General features: G+C 47.7%; 1 protein-coding gene across 1 annotated transcript in view; it reads right to left on the reverse strand.

Moving 5' to 3' along the window:
• The window catches only part of FAF2 (Fas associated factor family member 2), a 117,774-nt gene extending 97,650 nt beyond the window's left edge, over positions 1-20,124 (reverse strand). The window contains exon 1 of the mRNA XM_078652811.1: positions 19,965-20,124. Within this exon, the coding sequence (XP_078508937.1) occupies positions 19,965-20,027 (63 nt within the window). The 5' untranslated portion in view covers positions 20,028-20,124. The remainder of the gene's footprint in view (positions 1-19,964) is intronic.
• Positions 20,125-20,518: the final 394 nt, after the last annotated feature.

The following is a 20,518-nucleotide window of genomic DNA, read 5'->3' on the forward strand; positions in this document are numbered from 1 at the left end:
TCTAATCTCTCACTTTCGATACACAACACTCTCTGCAACTCCATTTTACAACACTCCACTCTGTCATTCCACGCCGTTCTCCTCTACTCCACTAACTTTTAGTCATGCTGAACAGCAGCCATGCTTGAGTACAATATGGATAAAATACAATAGCAAAGCCTATGGCTCTTACAGCAAGCAAGACATATTGGCTTGGCCAATGCTTGTTTTTTAAAGTATATTTTGTCACAGGGTTTGCAGATCCCCACAGAATGATTCACAGGTCCTAGAGCAACCCATAGCACTTTAAAAACCTGGATATAGCTCTGCGAACCTGGGGAGTTTGCAGACCCTGAAATCGGCCTACGAATTCCACTTCCAAAGGAAGGCCAACAAGGGACGAGGTCTCTGCTAGGGTTAATGCACCGTGTTGCCTAAGGCAAACGACTGCACACAGAAGGACTGTTGCTAGGCCTGGCCAAATGCCAGTCCCTACAGTAAAATCCTGCTGTGCATAGCAGAGGTTGGCTGCCAGAGGAGGATTGGGTGCAGGTTCTAGATGTAGGACAGGCCCCACAGCCAAACTCTACTTGGTTAATCCAAAGTCTGTGGACAGTGGGCTGGAGTGTTGGCCATTACTACGTGGTTAAATGCAAGGAAATTGCTGTATATGGCATAAGATAAAAAGACAAATTCACTTCTAAAATTGTTTCTGCTTGAACAAGAGCAATTGGTCCAGCCCAACAAATTTACCTCATCTTCCTTCCTGCTACCATGCGGTGTACCCCAAGGCTCTTCACTTCACATAGTCCCACCCTTTTTAGGTTTCGCCTCGCCGAAAGGGCGAAAGCTTATGTCTAGAGATGTGTACTCATGTCCCGCCCTTCTGTTCCATTGGCTAGCTCCATAAATGGAGGCTAGCCATTGGAACAGAGATCTGTCCGTCAATTGCGGAGCAGATTCGGGGGCGTTCCGGCCATTTTCACTCATCCTGCCCCTTTGACAACGTCATGCGGTGGTGGGCGGTGTTTATTATTATTTTTTTTTTACAGCTTTGTTTTCCACCATTTCGGAAGTGTCCTTTGCAGGGGTGGGTTGCGCGATGTCCCGCTCTCCGTTCCCGCCCCCCCTCCCGCTGTCCGTGTGCCCGTTCGCTGAAATACAATGCTCCCCATCCTGTTTAGCCTTTCAAAGACGCCGGCGTTCCGGGAACTCGCTCCGTTTTTCTGAAGGCCCGCCCATCTCTGGTCTGATGCCCTATGCTTACACCAACGACTATACCCCTTCAAGACAGCCCCTGCGCCCACCCAGACCATAGCCTGGATCTACCTATCGCCCCACTCCCAGCCAGGCGCATTTAACTGACGCCGACAAAAGCATGTCTAACACAAGCCCCCTTTGGGGAGCTGCTTTACAAGAAGGAGCCGGGCTTCCCAAGCAGTCGGCCCGCTCTGCAACCATTTCCAGCTCTACACAATCTAATATTCGTTACCAGAGCGTGAATCAATAACTCGCTGGACCAGCTCTGAAAGGAGCCCCTTAAAGAGCCAGGCCACCTCCCCTCCCCACCCTTCTCCCGCGTGCATGGCCTCTCAAGATGGAAACTGCAAAACAAAAGCAAGGTCGGGCCAGGCAAGTGCTCACTCACAACAGCTAATATGATCGAAATGGATTCTTATCAGTCGATCCGTAGTAGATTGCAAAAACGGTGAAGTGGTTAAATTGTTTTAAACAGAAGAGAAAGTATAGAGCACATTTTGAGTAAAAGGGAGAGTGTTTACTTGTCTGGAGTAAAACAGTAAGCCCCCAGTCAAAGGTGCTTTTGCTGATTTGCGGCCAAGTTGGGAGAGGGAGACCCTCAGCTTCAGTATGTATATTCGGTCTCTAGTTCTGTAAGAGCAAGTAACTGTCACTTATTCCACAATCCAGTGGACCTTTTAATTTGCATGCGGTGGGGCTGCAGTCGGCGTGGAGCTGTTGGATGGAAGGCAGACTTTGCAGAATGTGTTTGCTGAGTTGATTTCTGTGTAAAATTGAATACCGAGGCCCAGATTTATAAAAGGTGTTGCGTTGTCTGTAGGTTGCACAAGGCGATGCAAGGCAGAGTGCAGAGTGAGTGTGTAGAGTGAGTGTGCAGAGTAGTGAGTGCAGAGTAGTGAGTGCAAAGTGCAGAGTAGTGAGTGTGCAGAGTAGTGAATGCACAGTAGTGAGTGTGCAGACTAGTGAGTGCAGAGTGCAAAGTGAGTGTGCAGAGTGAGTTAGCAGAGTAGCGAGTTAGCAGAGTTAGCAGAGTTAGCAAGTTAGCAGAGTAGCGAGTTAGCAGAGTAGCGAGTTAGCAGAGTAGCGAGTTAGCAGAGTAGCGAGTTAGCAGAGTAGCGAGTTAGCAGAGTAGCGAGTTAGCAGAGTAGCGAGTTAGCAGAGTAGCGAGTTAGCAGAGTAGCGAGTTAGCAGAGTAGCGAGTTAGCAGAGTAGCGAGTTAGCAGAGTAGCGAGTTAGCAGAGTAGCGAGTTAGCAGAGTAGCGAGTTAGCAGAGTAGAGAGTGCAGAGTGCTAGGGAGTGCTAGGGAGTGCAGAGTGCTAGGGAGTGCTAGGGAGTGCAGAGTGCTAGGGAGTGCAGAGTGCTAGGGAGTGCTAGGGAGTGCAGAGTGACTGCAGAGTGCTAGGGAGTGCAGAGTGACTGCAGAGTGCTAGGGAGTGCAGAGTGACTGCAGAGTGCTAGGGAGTGCAGAGTGACTGCAGAGTGCTAGGGAGTGCAGAGTGACTGCAGAGTGCTAGGGAGTGCAGAGTGCTAGGGAGTGCTAGGGAGTGCAGAGTGCTAGGGAGTGCTAGGGAGTGCAGAGTGCTAGGGAGTGCTAGGGAGTGCAGAGTGCTAGGGAGTGCTAGGGAGTGCAGAGTGCTAGGGAGTGCAGAGTGCTAGGGAGTGCAGAGTGCTAGGGAGTGCAGAGTGCTAGGGAGTGCAGAGTGCTAGGGAGTGCAGAGTGCTAGGGAGTGCAGAGTGCTAGGGAGTGCAGAGTGCTAGGGAGTGCAGAGTGCTAGGGAGTGCAGAGTGCTAGGGAGTGCAGAGTGCTAGGGAGTGCAGAGTGCTAGGGAGTGCAGAGTGCTAGGGAGTGCAGAGTGCTAGGGAGTGCAGAGTGCTAGGGAGTGCAGAGTGCTAGGGAGTGCAGAGTGCTAGGGAGTGCAGAGTGCAAGAGAGTGCAGAGTGCAAGAGAGTGCAGAGTGACTAGGGAGTGCTAGGGAGTGCAGAGTGCTAGGGAGTGCAGAGTGCTAGGGAGTGCAGAGTGCTAGGGAGTGCAGAGTGCTAGGGAGTGCAGAGTGCTAGGGAGTGCAGAGTGCTAGGGAGTGCAGAGTGACTAGGGAGTGCAGAGTGACTGCAGAGTGCTAGGGAGTGCAGAGTGACTGCAGAGTGCTAGGGAGTGCAGAGTGCAGAGTGAGTGCAGAGTGACTGCAGAGTGCTAGGGAGTGCAGAGTGCAAGAGAGTGCAGAGTGCAAGGGAGTGCAGAGTGACTAGGGAGTGCAGAGTGACTAGGGAGTGCAGAGTGACTAGGGAGTGCAGAGTGACTAGGGAGTGCAGAGTGACTAGGGAGTGCAGAGTGACTAGGGAGTGCAGAGTGACTAGGGAGTGCAGAGTGACTAGGGAGTGCAGAGTGACTAGGGAGTGCAGAGTGACTAGGGAGTGCAGAGTGACTAGGGAGTGCAGAGTGACTAGGGAGTGCAGAGTGACTAGGGAGTGCAGAGTGACTAGGGAGTGCAGAGTGACTAGGGAGTGCAGAGTGACTAGGGAGTGCAGAGTGACTAGGGAGTGCAGAGTGACTAGGGAGTGCAGAGTGACTAGGGAGTGCAGAGTGACTAGGGAGTGCAGAGTGACTAGGGAGTGCAGAGTGACTAGGGAGTGCAGAGTGACTAGGGAGTGCAGAGTGACTAGGGAGTGCAGAGTGACTAGGGAGTGCAGAGTGACTAGGGAGTGCAGAGTGACTAGGGAGTGCAGAGTGACTAGGGAGTGCAGAGTGACTAGGGAGTGCAGAGTGACTAGGGAGTGCAGAGTGACTAGGGAGTGCAGAGTGACTAGGGAGTGCAGAGTGACTAGGGAGTGCAGAGTGACTAGGGAGTGCAGAGTGACTAGGGAGTGCAGAGTGACTAGGGAGTGCAGAGTGACTAGGGAGTGCAGAGTGACTAGGGAGTGCAGAGTGACTAGGGAGTGCAGAGTGACTAGGGAGTGCAGAGTGACTAGGGAGTGCAGAGTGACTAGGGAGTGCAGAGTGACTAGGGAGTGCAGAGTGACTAGGGAGTGCAGAGTGACTAGGGAGTGCAGAGTGACTAGGGAGTGCAGAGTGACTAGGGAGTGCTAGGGAGTGCAGAGTGACTGCAGAGTGCTAGGGAGTGCAGAGTGACTGCAGAGTGCTAGGGAGTGCAGAGTGACTGCAGAGTGATAGGGAGTGCAGAGTGACTGCAGAGTGCTAGGGAGTGCAGAGTGACTGCAGAGTGCTAGGGAGTGCAGAGTGCTAGGGAGTGCAGAGTGCTAGGGAGTGCAGAGTGCTAGGGAGTGCAGAGTGCTAGGGAGTGCAGAGTGCTAGGGAGTGCAGAGTGCTAGGGAGTGCAGAGTGCTAGGGAGTGCAGAGTGCTAGGGAGTGCAGAGTGCTAGGGAGTGCAGAGTGCTAGGGAGTGCAGAGTGCTAGGGAGTGCAGAGTGCTAGGGAGTGCAGAGTGCTAGGGAGTGCAGAGTGACTGCAGAGTGCTAGGGAGTGAGTGCAGAGTGCTAGGGAGTGAGTGCAGAGTGACTGCAGAGTGCTAGGGAGTGCAGAGTGACTGCAGAGTGCTAGGGAGTGCAGAGTGACTGCAGAGTGCTAGGGAGTGCAGAGTGACTAGGGAGTGCAGAGTGACTAGGGAGTGCAGAGTGACTAGGGAGTGCAGAGTGCTAGGGAGTGCAGAGTGCAAGAGAGTGCAGAGTGCAAGAGAGTGCAGAGTGCAAGAGAGTGCAGAGTGACTAGGGAGTGCTAGGGAGTGCAGAGTGCTAGGGAGTGCAGAGTGCTAGGGAGTGCAGAGTGCTAGGGAGTGCAGAGTGCTAGGGAGTGCAGAGTGCTAGGGAGTGCAGAGTGCTAGGGAGTGCAGAGTGACTAGGGAGTGCAGAGTGCTAGGGAGTGCAGAGTGCTAGGGAGTGCAGAGTGACTAGGGAGTGCAGAGTGACTAGGGAGTGCTAGGGAGTGCAGAGTGCTAGGGAGTGCAGAGTGCTAGGGAGTGCAGAGTGCTAGGGAGTGCAGAGTGCTAGGGAGTGCAGAGTGCTAGGGAGTGCAGAGTGCTAGGGAGTGCAGAGTGCTAGGGAGTGCAGAGTGCTAGGGAGTGCAGAGTGCTAGGGAGTGCAGAGTGCTAGGGAGTGCAGAGTGCTAGGGAGTGCAGAGTGCTAGGGAGTGCAGAGTGCTAGGGAGTGCAGAGTGCTAGGGAGTGCAGAGTGCTAGGGAGTGCAGAGTGCTAGGGAGTGCAGAGTGCTAGGGAGTGCAGAGTGCTAGGGAGTGCAGAGTGCTAGGGAGTGCAGAGTGCTAGGGAGTGCAGAGTGCTAGGGAGTGCAGAGTGACTGCAGAGTGCTAGGGAGTGCAGAGTGACTGCAGAGTGCTAGGGAGTGCAGAGTGACTGCAGAGTGCTAGGGAGTGCAGAGTGACTGCAGAGTGCTAGGGAGTGCAGAGTGACTGCAGAGTGCTAGGGAGTGCAGAGTGACTGCAGAGTGCTAGGGAGTGCAGAGTGACTGCAGAGTGCTAGGGAGTGCAGAGTGACTGCAGAGTGCTAGGGAGTGCAGAGTGACTGCAGAGTGCTAGGGAGTGCAGAGTGACTGCAGAGTGCTAGGGAGTGCAGAGTGACTGCAGAGTGCTAGGGAGTGCAGAGTGACTGCAGAGTGCTAGGGAGTGCAGAGTGACTGCAGAGTGCTAGGGAGTGCAGAGTGACTGCAGAGTGCTAGGGAGTGCAGAGTGCTAGGGAGTGCAGAGTGCTAGGGAGTGCAGAGTGCTAGGGAGTGCAGAGTGCTAGGGAGTGCAGAGTGCTAGGGAGTGCAGAGTGCTAGGGAGTGCAGAGTGCTAGGGAGTGCAGAGTGCTAGGGAGTGCAGAGTGCTAGGGAGTGCAGAGTGCTAGGGAGTGCAGAGTGCTAGGGAGTGCAGAGTGCTAGGGAGTGCAGAGTGACTGCAGAGTGCTAGGGAGTGAGTGCAGAGTGCTAGGGAGTGAGTGCAGAGTGACTGCAGAGTGCTAGGGAGTGCAGAGTGACTGCAGAGTGCTAGGGAGTGCAGAGTGACTGCAGAGTGCTAGGGAGTGCAGAGTGACTAGGGAGTGCAGAGTGACTAGGGAGTGCAGAGTGCTAGGGAGTGCAGAGTGCTAGGGAGTGCAGAGTGCTAGGGAGTGCAGAGTGCTAGGGAGTGCAGAGTGCTAGGGAGTGCAGAGTGCTAGGGAGTGCAGAGTGCTAGGGAGTGCAGAGTGCTAGGGAGTGCAGAGTGCTAGGGAGTGCAGAGTGCTAGGGAGTGCAGAGTGCTAGGGAGTGCAGAGTGCTAGGGAGTGCAGAGTGCTAGGGAGTGCAGAGTGCTAGGGAGTGCAGAGTGACTAGGGAGTGCAGAGTGACTAGGGAGTGCAGAGTGACTAGGGAGTGCAGAGTGACTAGGGAGTGCAGAGTGACTAGGGAGTGCAGAGTGACTAGGGAGTGCAGAGTGACTAGGGAGTGCAGAGTGCTAGGGAGTGCAGAGTGCTAGGGAGTGCAGAGTGCTAGGGAGTGCAGAGTGACTAGGGAGTGCAGAGTGACTAGGGAGTGCAGAGTGACTAGGGAGTGCAGAGTGACTAGGGAGTGCAGAGTGACTAGGGAGTGCAGAGTGACTAGGGAGTGCAGAGTGACTAGGGAGTGCAGAGTGACTAGGGAGTGCAGAGTGACTAGGGAGTGCAGAGTGACTAGGGAGTGCAGAGTGACTAGGGAGTGCAGAGTGACTAGGGAGTGCAGAGTGACTAGGGAGTGCAGAGTGACTAGGGAGTGCAGAGTGACTAGGGAGTGCAGAGTGACTAGGGAGTGCAGAGTGACTAAGGAGTGCAGAGTGACTAGGGAGTGCAGAGTGACTAGGGAGTGCAGAGTGACTAGGGAGTGCAGAGTGACTAGGGAGTGCAGAGTGACTAGGGAGTGCAGAGTGACTAGGGAGTGCAGAGTGACTAGGGAGTGCAGAGTGACTAGGGAGGGCTAGGGAGTGCAGAGTGACTAGTGAGGACTAGGGAGTGCTAGGGAGTGCAGAGTGACTAGGGAGTGCTATGGAGTGCTATGGGACTGCAGAGTGACTGCAGAGATTAAGCTAATGGCAATGTAAATGACAATGCCATTTATTTATCTGTTTTCAAAACCAACACAAATACAAATTTTGTCATTTACAATGCCAATAGCTCTAACTTTTCCAAAGGCGAAACCATTGCATTGTAAATGCTTGTTAATCTACAAGTTCGCCCCATGACCTGCATCATCAAATCATTTGGCTTTTCTATGGTATTGTACGCTGACGACACTCAGTTCGCCGTCTCAGTGACCGCTAACATTCAGGACACGGCAACCAGATTCCACGACTGCATGCAGCAAGTCAGCAGAGGGATACTTGAAAACTGCCTAAAACTGAACTCTGGTAGAACTGAGGGTCCTCCTCTTCGGTAAGAATACATCCTTCTGGTCACTTAGTTTGTGGCCACAAGAATTAGGTGGGCTTCCTACACCCGCCACAGCAAAAAAACTTGGGAATCATTTTTTATACCATTCTATCTTTCAAAAATCAGATTAATGCCACCACTTCCTCCACCTTCCTAATTCTAAAACTGCTTAGGAAAGGGTTTCCATTTATACAGCATGAGCTTTAAAAAACAGTGGTCTCCACCCTCATTCTGTCCAAATTACATTACTGCAACGCTTTGTTCACTAATCTTCAAGAAAGGGCTTCTGTGTAAACGACAGATCCTCTGCGGCAACCCCAATCCTAGTAGGGATCCCCAGATACCAGTCTGCCAAACAGGCACTTGTTTCGCTTAACTGGCTTCTCATAAGGAAGCGGATTGATTTTAACACTTTCTGCAACGCCTTTTGAGCCTGGCACGACTCTGAACTAGAGTATTTAAAACACAGGCTGCGCTGGTAAGCCCCCGCCTCAGAGCTCTTCCCTACTCTACTGCGAACCTCATAGTGGTCCTTAGGTTCAGGTTGGCCAAATGGAGAGGCAGAAGTTTCATCATTACTAACTCTAAACTGTGGAACACGTTTCCTATGAACCTAAAAAACTCTTCAGAGATGCTCCTGCTCAGGAAGGCTCTCAGAACTTGGCTTTTTTGGCAATAAGATCTTATTCTTTCCTTCTTCATAGATATTTATTGTTCTCCTTTTGCCAACCCAACTCCAATGTGGATATCAGCGCCTAGATGACCTTTGGCATTAGTTTGTGCTTTACAAATATAAAATCAAAATCAATAAGAAGGCTAAAGTGAAAATATGGCTCGTTTTGGTTACAAGACCGTACTATATGTTTTTTAAAAAACATACCAATTCACTGGAAAAAACTGTTACATTTAGAATTGAAAACAAAATCTTTAAAAAAAATACATACACATTATTTAATATATCACTGAAACTTGCAAGTTACAGATGGATAAACAAACCATATCTTGAGCCCCTCCAAAGTGCACGGTGTATGACCTAACATAATACATCATGCATGACATGTGAAACGGCATCACGTATGTCATTCGCAGATGGGCAGAGTGCAAAATTATGTTTGTTACCTTTGTTGAGTGTGGAGAGTGAAGCCATTCAACACATTCGATGCAGGCATCGCACCACTCGAACACCTACAACTCTTGATTCCAATTAACTACTGAAAATGTTCAGACATTTCATAAACCATCTAAATACATAATCAGACATTCTAGAGGATGAGCATTCCCAGACACATATTTTGAGTAATAGAAAAATTTGCATTAAGCGAATAGTCATATCTGGATAAAAAAGGGGGTTGGAAACAGTCCAGATATAACTAAAGTGACTGCAATTTTCTTAGCAGGCCCCACTCATGAGGTGAAATCTGGTTTCCCATTGTTTCATGCAGAACCATTCATGAATCTGGTGGACATCCACAAGCAAGGTGTATAGCTCAGAAATGACTGTCAATATAAGTTTTCTGTTCGTTTTTTGAAAACAGTTTGGTCCTTGGTGGGAGCCAGATGCATGTGTGGCTGCAATACCCAGCACCCGAATTGACGAATGACATCTTCGTTCTCTCCCACCAAAAATCTCTCTTACACAGCTGAAGATTGTATGGTAACATCATGGATGATGTCAGAAATCGCTCTGCATCCTTCTTCATCCACTGGTCAAAATGGCCAAGGATCAGAGCTAGTGAAAAGATGTTTTGAAGTGGAATGGTTTAAACAAAAAGAAGTGAGGACATGTCTTATAGTAAACACAAGGAAATGATGGAAGAAGCACTGAAACTTTTCAGACACTCAAATCAAGTCACAGATCTGGGTTGAATCCATCATTGTTCTTTAGCTCACTTCGCCACCCCAGCTCAGACCCAGCATATGCAAACTAGTCTCGACCATTTTTCTCATGGGAACAGTCTAGCCCGAACTGCCAAGCCCGGTCTTCACTGGACCGGAAACAAGCATCCTGGGACTGGTTTTGGAGTAACACCCCTCATCAGCAATGCCAGCGTGAATCCAGTGGCAAAGTGAGCGAGGGACTCACGTCTGGGCATACCCTGTCAACTTAGGGTGAACAAAGCAAACACAAGGCAAGGATGGACGGAGCACTGAAACTTTTCAGACACTCACCCCTCCAGTCACCGATCTGGGATGAATCAATCATCATTCTTTAGCTCACTTCGCCAACCCAGCTCAGACCAAGCCATGGCTTGGCAATTCAGGCTTGACTGTTCCCATGAGTCACAGGGTCAAGACTGATTTGCATATAGCTGGGTCTGAACTGGGGTGGCGCAGTGAGCTAAAGAACAATTATGAATTCAACCCAGATCTGTGACTGGGGGTGAGTGTCTGAAAAATGTCAGCGCTCCGTCCATCATGTCCTTTGTGTTTGCCATGTCTTATAGTAGCCATAATTTTTTCAGAGCCTATGATACCACAAAAACAGAGCTCTTTATAGCAGCAAAACAAAAAACATGTGAAATTGTAAACACTGAAAAGCGGGATAATATATTGTAATGTTTTTTCCATCTAGGTTTACAGCTTCCAAGTGGTTCGTGTTTTGTTTGATTTTTAGGTCGAGCGTAGCGAAGGACCTCCTCTTGTATACTTTAGTATACCTATTTGCTTACTGAATATGTGGACACGAGTCAGACGCGCGCATTTTCCATCTCGGATTTGTCCGTGTGAGCGCGCTTCTGACACTCGCTTGTTTAATGCATCTTTAATCACGCAGCGCATATTTAAAAGAGCCACAAGGTGGAGCTGTGACACTAAACAAAGAAACAAAGTTAATGGCCGATCTCAGGGATAGGACGCTATATCAGGTGATGAAGACTAACGGAAAACAGCTGTGCTCGGTTTGGAATTAAAGGAAAAATGCAAACAAACTATGCGACAAAGCACACCCAATAATATATTTTTTTAAATAGAAACGTTCACAGCAGATACAAGGATCTAACGTAGGTTCTTTTTGTACGAGATACACACTCTACCAGGTGGTGCAGCGCGTACCATTGAAATACTCAGACAGAAAGTTAATATGCAAACTCTTCTTTCTTGCATTGTGTAAAGTGAGAAGGAACGGAAAATAAATGGTAAAACGATAGTTATAAACATCAGAAATGTTGAGATAAAATAGGAGAGCGCACCGTCCTCTGACTTTGAAATGGGTTCTTTTTGGGCGGGTATGCACATGCGCACAAACAACAACAGTGAAGTCAGTGACTGCAGTGGGCACACTGTCCCAAACAGTATACTGTGGTGGGCGGAAACAAAATATGAATGATAATTTAACAGACTAATCGGTGAAGCCACTGGCCTATAAAGCCCCTCTATGTATGTGTGTGCAATTTTAATGATATAAAAAAAATGGTCTTGGCTAACGCCACACCTGAAAACAGCGGGAACTCAAGGGATAATACAGAAAACAAGCAGTGGGAAATACAATAGGTCTGGCTTATTTTAGGTGTCAAGGCTAGTTCGAACTCTGGCATGTGATGTCAGCCCTCGTCAACGGACAATGGTGCAGCCTTTCTCCCTAGCAACTCGTTACTGCTTTTTACACTCTCATAAGCCCCTTTTCCCTTGTGTTCCCTTCTCTCTTCTATTATTCCTGTGCCCTCTCACACATGCAGGCTATGTGTCCCTGTCCTGTCACTGTCTCTTCCCTTTCTCTCTTCTTGCAACCCTCTCTTCATCCGCTCCCCATGTCAGACTGCTCTCATTATCCCATTATAACTGTTTCCTCAATGTTCTCCATCTCCCACTCCCTTCCCCACTGTCTTCCCCTTCCTTTGTCGCTGTCGTCCCCTCTCCTTGTCTCTCTTTCACTATTACCTTCCCAATTGTCGTTTCTCTATCTGCCTGCCGTCTCCCCACCCGACTTTCCAATTCTCTCATTTCCCTCTCTTTCTCTCTCTATCCTAGTCTCGACACCGTGTCGTCTATGTGTCTCTCTTACCGCCTCTTCTCGTTTCTTTTCCATTTTCTGGTTTCACTTCTCTCTCTTGCTCCATTTATTTTCTTCTCACTATCTCTTCTCTCCTTTCTGCTCTCACTATCTCTTCTCTCCTTTCTACTCTCACTCTCCTCTTCCACCTCTCTTTCGTACTTGCTGTTTGCCTCACACATTCTCCTCTTCCCTCTCCCACAGCTCGCTCTTAGTTCCACTTCTCTTTCCTTTCTTGCATTTCTCGTTCCCTCACTTCATTCTCAGTAGTTACTTCTTTTGTGCCAAATCTCTCACAGTCATCTCTCTTTTCTCTGTTAATCCCTCACACCCTCACACACCCTCACACACCCTCACACACCTCACACCCCCTCACACCTCACCCTCACACCCCCTCACCCTCCTCCCCACACCCTCCTCCCCTCACCCTTCTCCCCTCACCCTCACTCACCCTCATACCCCCTCACCCTCTCACCTCCTCACCCTCACACCCCTTCACCCTCTCACCCTCACACCCCCTCACCCTCACACCCCCTCACCCTCACACCCCCTCACCCTCACACCCCCTCACCCTCACACCCCCTCACCCTCACACCCCCTCACCCTCACCTCCTCTAACCCTCACACACCCTCACACACCCCCACACCCTCACACCCCCTCACCCTCACACCCCCTCACCCTCACACCCCCTCACCCTCACACCCCCTCACCCCCTTACCCTCACACCCCCTTACCCTCACCTCCTCTAACCCTCACACACCCTCACACCCCCTCACCCACCCTCACACACACTCACACACCCTCACCAGCATAGCATATCAAAACATAGCATAACAAAACAAAGCATAGGATAGCAAAACATAGCATAACAAAACAAAACATAGCATAACAAAACACAACAAAACATAGCATAGCATAACAAAACATGGCATAACAAAACAAAGCATAGCATAACAAAGCATAGCAAAACAAAACCTAGCCTAGTAGAATAAAACATAGCATAGCATAACAAAACACAACAAAACATAGCAGAACAAAACATAGAATAACATAAAACAAAGCATAGCATAACAAAACATAGCAAAAGACAGCAAAACATAGCATAGCATAACAAAACACAACAAAACATAGCATACATAACAAAACATAGAATTGCAAATCATAGCAAAACATAGCATAACCAAACACAACATAGCATAACAAAACACAACACAACATAGCATAACAAAACAAAGCTTAGCATAGCATAACAAAACATAGCATAACAAAGCATAGCATAGCATAGCATAACAAAACATAGCATAACAAAACATAGCATAGCAAAACAAAGCATAGCAAAACAAAGCATAGCAAAACAAAGCATAGCATAATAAAACACAACACAAAATAGCGTAGCATAACAAAACACAGTATAGCATAACAAAGCATAGCATAGCGAAACACAACAAAACATAGCATAGCATAGCATAACAAAACAAAGCACAGGATAGCAAAGCTAAACATAGCATAGCATAACAAAACATAGCATAACATAACAAAAGATAGCATAACAAAACACAACAACACATATCATAACATAACATAGCAAAACACAACACATAGCAAAACAATACATATAATAGCATAGCAAAACCTAGCATACCAAACACAACAAAACATAGCATAGCATATCATAACAAAACATAGCATAGCAAAACAAAGCATAGCATAGCAAAGCATAGCATAACAAAACATAGCATAACATAACAAAACACAGCATAGCATAACATAACAAATCAAAGCATAGGATAGCAAAACATAGCATAGCATAACAAAACAAAACATAGGATAGCAAAACAAAACATAGCATAGCATACAGCATCACTCTGCACCACCACAGCATCACTCAGGAGCACCACAACATCACTATGTGCTACCACAGCATCACTGAACGCCACAGTATCACTCGTTCGCCATCACAACATCACTCAGTGCCACCACAGCATCAATCCGTGCAACCATTCAACAACACATGGTTCAAATATGTTCTCTCAATGTTTCAAGCTTTATTACAAATGTAACAAAAAAATGTTAATATTTCACTTCTGTTCTTGGGTTTTCGTCACAATAAAATACACTGAACATCATCTTCGCAAAAGTTATTCACAAAAGTTTAAGCTATTGACATAAATTACAATAGCTTTTATTTAAGTATTAATTATAAAAAACATTTAAAGCCATTGTTATTTGTAATATCAATACATATAAGTCACGTAAATACAACACATATTGCATTACAAATGCTATAGGTGTCACATTTGCGAAAGTTAAAGCTCTTGGCATTGTAAATGACAAAGCTATTCATTTCGCTATTTTCAAAACCAACACAAATACAAAATGTGTTATTTACAATACCAATAGCTCAAACTTTCCTAATGCGAGACCTATTGCATTGCAAATGCTTGTTTTTACTAGTTCTGGCTCTTCAACTAAAGAAAATGACCATTCTGCCACGGAAAGTTCGGATGTGATCATTATGAATGTAGAGTTACAAATCCTAGTATGCTAAGCTGCTGAGCAAACACAAAACTAACTTAAGAGGACATAGATGACATGAGACACACCAATAAGCCAGGATCTTCATGTAACACATCCCTGTGCCTAATTAAGGTGCATGTCCTTGCAGCTCTAATCCCCTGAATGGTAAATCACCCAGTGCTACCCACCAAGGCATCCGCGAGAGGAAACAACCTGATGCTTCACAGCACCTTGCTAAAATGTTATGCATTGGGGGGAGGGGGTTATTGTTGTGTCTATTGAGGCCTGCATGTTTGCTAGTCTGTAAGCATTGCCACTGGTAATTCAACTGAACTTAGTAAAAAGAGGTCCCTGTAGATGCTTTGGTCTGAATGCATGCTCCAAGTCTGATTATGTGCTTTGATGTTGAACACATCTGTGCGCACGATGCGTATAAAGCCAAATCTACTAATGGTGCCAATGCTTATTTTCGGTGTAAAGCCCAACTCCGTTTTTGAAGGAAAGTACAGTCAATAAATAGCATTGGTGATGTACAGAACACCACTATGCAAAATGCCATTGGACGTAGAATACTTTGGACCAATCACTGGCCAAATGTACAATCAGCCGCCGAGCTACCTAAACCAGGTTCGTATCTGTACTGCAAAATAGATTAATTCATCAATTGCCGTACAAAATATCAACTTATTATTATACATTAAAAATTCGCCGCAGGCAAGAAACAAGTAGTTTTCTAACAAAAGAAAAGCTAATCACCTCCAAAAGCATGAAAATACATAGGGCTCGCAAGAAGCACCAGATTCACAGCATTAATGCCTGAGGTCTGCGGCAGCACAGGAAGCTACCACAACAACACACTTATTACACATTTTGCTTGCAGGAAAAGGCTATTAATTATTTTGCATCTGCTCTACAATTTAAGAAAGATGATTACTACCCAACAGTAAGACATGAGCTAGCGACTAAGGGGAGAAAAGTGCACAAGGCCATCAATCAAAATCCAGTGTCTAAAACTTCACTTGAGAATGAATAGGCCTTCAGCCAACATGAGAAGATGTAGCATGATGGAATATTTGTAAGCAGTTCTGGACCCCAATTTGCCACCAATACACATTAAAATTCCTGCTTGCTGGAATATGCTGGGTTCTGGGCACCAGTTTAGGTTGAAGTAAGCTATGAAGAGGATTCAAATTACAACAATTTTAACACAGGTATAGAGCAATGTCTTTCTTAAGAAAAGTATTCCCATGTACAATTTGGGGTAATGGCCCTCAAATGGTATGAATTTGTTTTCGAAAAAACAGTATGTGATTGGACCCTATTATTGAGTGCAACAAAGCAAGGAGTACTGTTTCACCAATATTCAATTCTATTGCAGGACCGGAGGCTTCAGATTATGCTTCTCAATCTTTCTTGAAGCTCACAGCAGCCAACGAAAATGCCTGCTTTTCATTCTTAAACGTTAAACAACTACACATCCCATGATGAATAGCACATAGGCACGCCCCCTTAGTCCATAAAAGGGCCTCTGCCTGCCGCCATCTTCCTCTTTCTTTGCTGCTCACAGCAAGCAAGAGTTAAGTGCACGTTGTTTCCTCCCTCTAATGTTGGCAAATGTTACTTGAGAGTAGCTTGTGCTAAATGTTATTTAGTAAAACGGCTAAAGGTTATCTAGTAAAATTGTACTGATTATACAAGATATGCATTGGGCAAGAGATTGCTCATCTTTACTACCTGTTTGAGGGGTTAATCAGAGTATCGGGGGATGTTGTGCACGAGGGCTAGCGTCGCGGCGCCTAGCGACTTCATTTCATTCCTCTGTGGCATTGGAGCGCCTAGCGGCGCGAGGTAGCAGCGGTCGCTGACCGGGGGCAGACGGGCACCGAGTGGTACACTGTGGGCCTTCTATTGTTGTCCCGGCAGTTCCCCATAGAGCGCGTCTCGCGCATGCGCATACGGCATCCCTTGTAGGCCGATGACGCTAGTAGGGTCCGGGTGGCTCTCGGCCGCGGCGTGTGCCTAAACGCGCTGAATTTGGGCTACCTTTTAGTAGGTTTTCAGTCGCGTTTGGGCTGCACGTCACGGCGCGAATCCCTAACTGACATTTATAGCGTTTTTGGTGCATTAACATACCGGTGGTCCCTCTGCTCTTGTGAAACGCCTGAAAAGGTTGTAAAATATTGAGGCCGGTGTTTAGAGTGCGCACACGCTCTGTGTATCTGGATTTGGCCTGGGTCATTGACCCCTGGGACTACAGCTTTGCTGAGGGGGTTTGAACTTCGTTAAATTAAGTGTGGTAGCAGGGCTGACCCCCCCTTGAACCTCCTTGTGGCTGGACAGTGTTCGTAGAGTAACTTCATTGAGGTGCAGTTCAGGCCAACCACCCCTGCAATGTCTGAGTGGGAGCAATATAATGAAGAATATGCTGAGGAGGAGGTATATGATGGACGGCAGGAGGCTGTCCTTGAGGACAATTTAGTCAACGCTTTGGACGCATCAGTACAGTCGTCCGTCAATAGGGCTATGGAAACTACAGTCCCACAGACAGTGCAGCAAGCCCTAGCTTCAGCCCTTCGCCCAATCAGAAAACAATTAGAGGGCTTTGCCAAGAGGCATGGCTATAACAAACCACTAAAGAAAAAAGCGAAAGCATCCACTTCCAGTCAACCTTCAGTTGACACTGCCACATGGCCTCATACACAGGCCCTGGCTACCCTACCAGACACGGCGGAACATTCCTATTCTGGCAGCAAGGCCAAGTCAAAACGTAAGGTCCATGCAGATATGGACACTGACACGGACACTACCACAGGCACAGATAGGGATACCTCGGAGGAGCAGCCTCCTCCAAAGGAGGCGCAGGTAGAGATTGCTCAGGTGAATACTCCTTTTACCTTCGATCCGTCAGACATCATGCACCCCAGGTCACAGGACTGGGTGCCAGGCGGTGGCAGCATATATACACGACAACCTTAGACGGAGCTTCCCCAGGGAAGTGAGAAACCGTCTTAAGTCGGAATGCCCTCGCCCGGACAAGGTAGCGGAGACTCCAGAAATCGACGCAAGTCTCTTGACCTTCCTGAGGAAATTCTCGAAGGACCCCAAACGAGGTTTGGATAGGGCATGGTCAGGATGCCAAGACAAAATGTTGGATGCAATCGGACCTTTGGCGAAGATTTTGGAGATGGCTCTAGCGGCCAAAGAGAGTTCCTCTCCTGTGAACCCGGACGTCCTAGCTGGTTGGACCCAGCGAGCCATCTGCTTGCTGGGCAACGCAAATTGTGCCATTTCATCAGAAAGGAGAAAATCACTACTCATGAAAATGGATAGTAATTTGACCGAGCTAGCGGATGCTGAGCCGCGTCCCCTAGCAGCGGGTCAATTATTTGGGGACAAATTTGGCAAGGATGTCTCCAAATATGTGGGGACTTTTACGGCGCTGGACAAGGCGCAGTCAGGCATTAAGAGAGCTCTCAGCCAGGGAGTTTTTAACAGGGCCGGACGAGGCGGGGGCCGCTCGTCGGGCCATGGAGGTCCACCAGGTTCCCAAAGAGGTGACTTCGGCAGGGGCAGAAAAGAGTACGATTCCACCCGTGGTGGGACCTTCTACCCCTCCCGCAAGAGGTTCAACAGGGGTCGTTATCAATCGAGTAACAACAGGGGGACCTTCAAACACCAGCAGAACTCAGGTGAGAGTAGCAGATGTTTATCTTCTTCCATTGGGGGGGGGGGGACACAAAACTGCCTAGCACAGTGGCGGGAACTTACACAGGACGCATGGGTGTTACAAACAGTTCAAGGTTTTCACTTGGAGTTCTATTCTCGTCCTGTTCAATCGGAGCTTCCTGCAGGTCTCCATTTTTCCCAACAAGATCTCAGTTTTATAGACGAAGAGATCACCGAGTTGCTGCAGAAACACGCCATAGCTCCGGTCCATCAAGGGCCTCGCGGCTTCTGCAGCAATATCTTTGTTATACAGAAGAAGGGAGGCGGAAACAGATTGGTTCTGAACCTCAGGGATTTCAACCAGTTTCTAACATACAATCACTTCAAGATGGAGGGCATCCATCTTTTGACAGATCTACTACAGGTAGGAGACTGGATGGTCCGGCTGGACCTGAAGGACGCTCATCTTTCTGTTCCAATTTTTCCCCCGCATCGCAGATATCTTCAATTCCGTGGAAAGACCAATGGTACGAATATTTGGTTCTGCCTTTCGGGCTCTCCTCGGCGCCTTGGTGCTTCACCAAGGTGATGAAACCAGTGGTGGCATACCTCCGAGAACGGGGTATACGCCTCATAATCTATCTGGACGACATCCTGATAGTGGATCAGTGTCAGCAGACCCTCTTGCGATACCTCACTCTGACAACAACGTTGCTTCAAAATCTGGGATTCGTAATCAACACCAGGAAATCGGTTATGGTACCCACTCAAGTGATAGACTTCCTAGGTTTCACGATCGACTCCATGGCAGCGCAGCTATGCCTCCCGAAGGACAAGCTGAAAGACCTGAAGAAGGAAATCAGGAGGCTGCTGAACAGTCAGACAGTTTCGCTCAGGGCAATTGCCAGAGTAGTAGGAATATTGGCGTCATCTGTACAAGCAATATTCCAGGGCCCTCTGCATTACAGGGCCCTCGCCTCCGTGTCCTTAATAGAATTGCAAATTCTTGTCGCGAATGCTAGCAAATTTGTGATTCAAATGGCAGGTTTTGGGGTGCTGGGATTCCTGTGCAACCTATTCTCAACTTCTTGTCCAACTGTTAAATACACTGCAAAGTAGATGATTTAGAAATTGGAATACAGTGTAAAGATACCCAAAGTTCTATTGTTGGCTCAGAGAGTAGAATATTCGTCGCTGAAGCATAACATTATATGTAGGTCACGAGTTAGAATTCCGACTAAACCTTACACCTTTTGGTGTGGGTAAAGCAAGTACTACAGAAGCCAAGCTATTGTACCCCCCGTTATGTATAGCCTTTAATTAGACAAAATAACGGTAAAGTTATATATAAAGAACAAGTTGTTCATGTGTTACATGTAATTAAGACTCATTGTGATGAAGGAACCGAAAAGTGCCTGCGCCATGTCTCTATCCTGGGCCATGCTAGACAGTTTACATAAAGGAGGCTAGCATAGAGAACAAGCATAAGAGCAAAACTGCCATCCTTCCCTCCTTAAGTATTTAAGATACAGCGTCCCCAGACAGCCTCCAGTATCCTTCCTCAAGGAAGATTCACGATCCCCTATCCTCAGAGGTATGTGGGAACTTGCGATGTATCCTCGGAGTGGAACCCTTTCCCCTCAGGGAAAGGTCAGGTTGGCCGTATTCTCAGAGTACAGCCTGCTCGCCTTATACTCAGAGATAGAGAGAGACCAGCTTATTTATGGAGACAGATCCTGACATATTTTCAAAGTCGCTCCATTTCAAAACAGGGCCCTCTTCCCCGTCATCCAAACGGAAGAGGTCCATCCCATCATCTTTTAAAGAAGTCCGCTTGGCCTAGGCGTCGTATTTCCTTAGGCAGTTTCGCCATCCCATTCCCATTGGCATATGTGCCAGTCGAAGAGAAAGAGCAGCACAATCAGAAAACGACACCTCCTAAGCGAAAGAGATCATGGAATAGGACATAATAGCCACCACACTATTGAAAGCAGCCGGAGAGGACAACCCTTGGTTCAAAAGAAAGAAGACTGTGGGAGCCCAATCTTTATCCTGTCATTGACAGTCCATCTCTAACCCGTCACTGTAAGACTCTTCTTCAACACGAAACCATTTTACAATCTTCCCTTCTTCTCTAAAACTCTCCCGCCTGTAAACACCAGTCCCCTTACCTGGAACTGCAAAAGCCGCTCGGTTTGTTCCTGGGTCAGATCCAGCTCCTCCGGCGCAGCCATCTTCCTTCGGCTAACCCGTCACTCAGACACCGGAAGTTGCTTCGGCTAGCAAAACAGCATATCTTCCGCTTCCGGGTGAATATAGATTACCAGCTACTGCCTCCTGGCCACATCCTTTGCGTTAAACTGACTTGGACGGCAGAACACACGCACATATCGATAACCATTTAATGTTTCTACCGGTCCTAATTGTGATCATAGATGGGGCGAAGCTAGGGTCCCGATATAAAATTTGTATTAGACATAAAAAGAGCTTACTGACGTCATTTTAAATAGGGCGGGCCACCTTCATGGTATAAATCATTCCCGATACACGACAGGTTTCCCTATTCAAGATGGCTGCTACGTTTACGTGTTACGATGACAAAGACAAATGCAACAGTGGTATTAAAATCTTTCTGTTTCGAGTATATTTGGAGTTCATGGTGTGGACCTGAAAATATTTTCAAATCTAATAAGTTGTGTGCCGGAGCTTACTGCTTTGGAATTTT

The sequence above is a fragment of the Lissotriton helveticus genome, chromosome 7 (genome assembly GCF_964261635.1).
Source record: "Lissotriton helveticus chromosome 7, aLisHel1.1, whole genome shotgun sequence".
NCBI classification, from domain to species: Eukaryota; Metazoa; Chordata; class Amphibia; order Caudata; family Salamandridae; genus Lissotriton; species Lissotriton helveticus.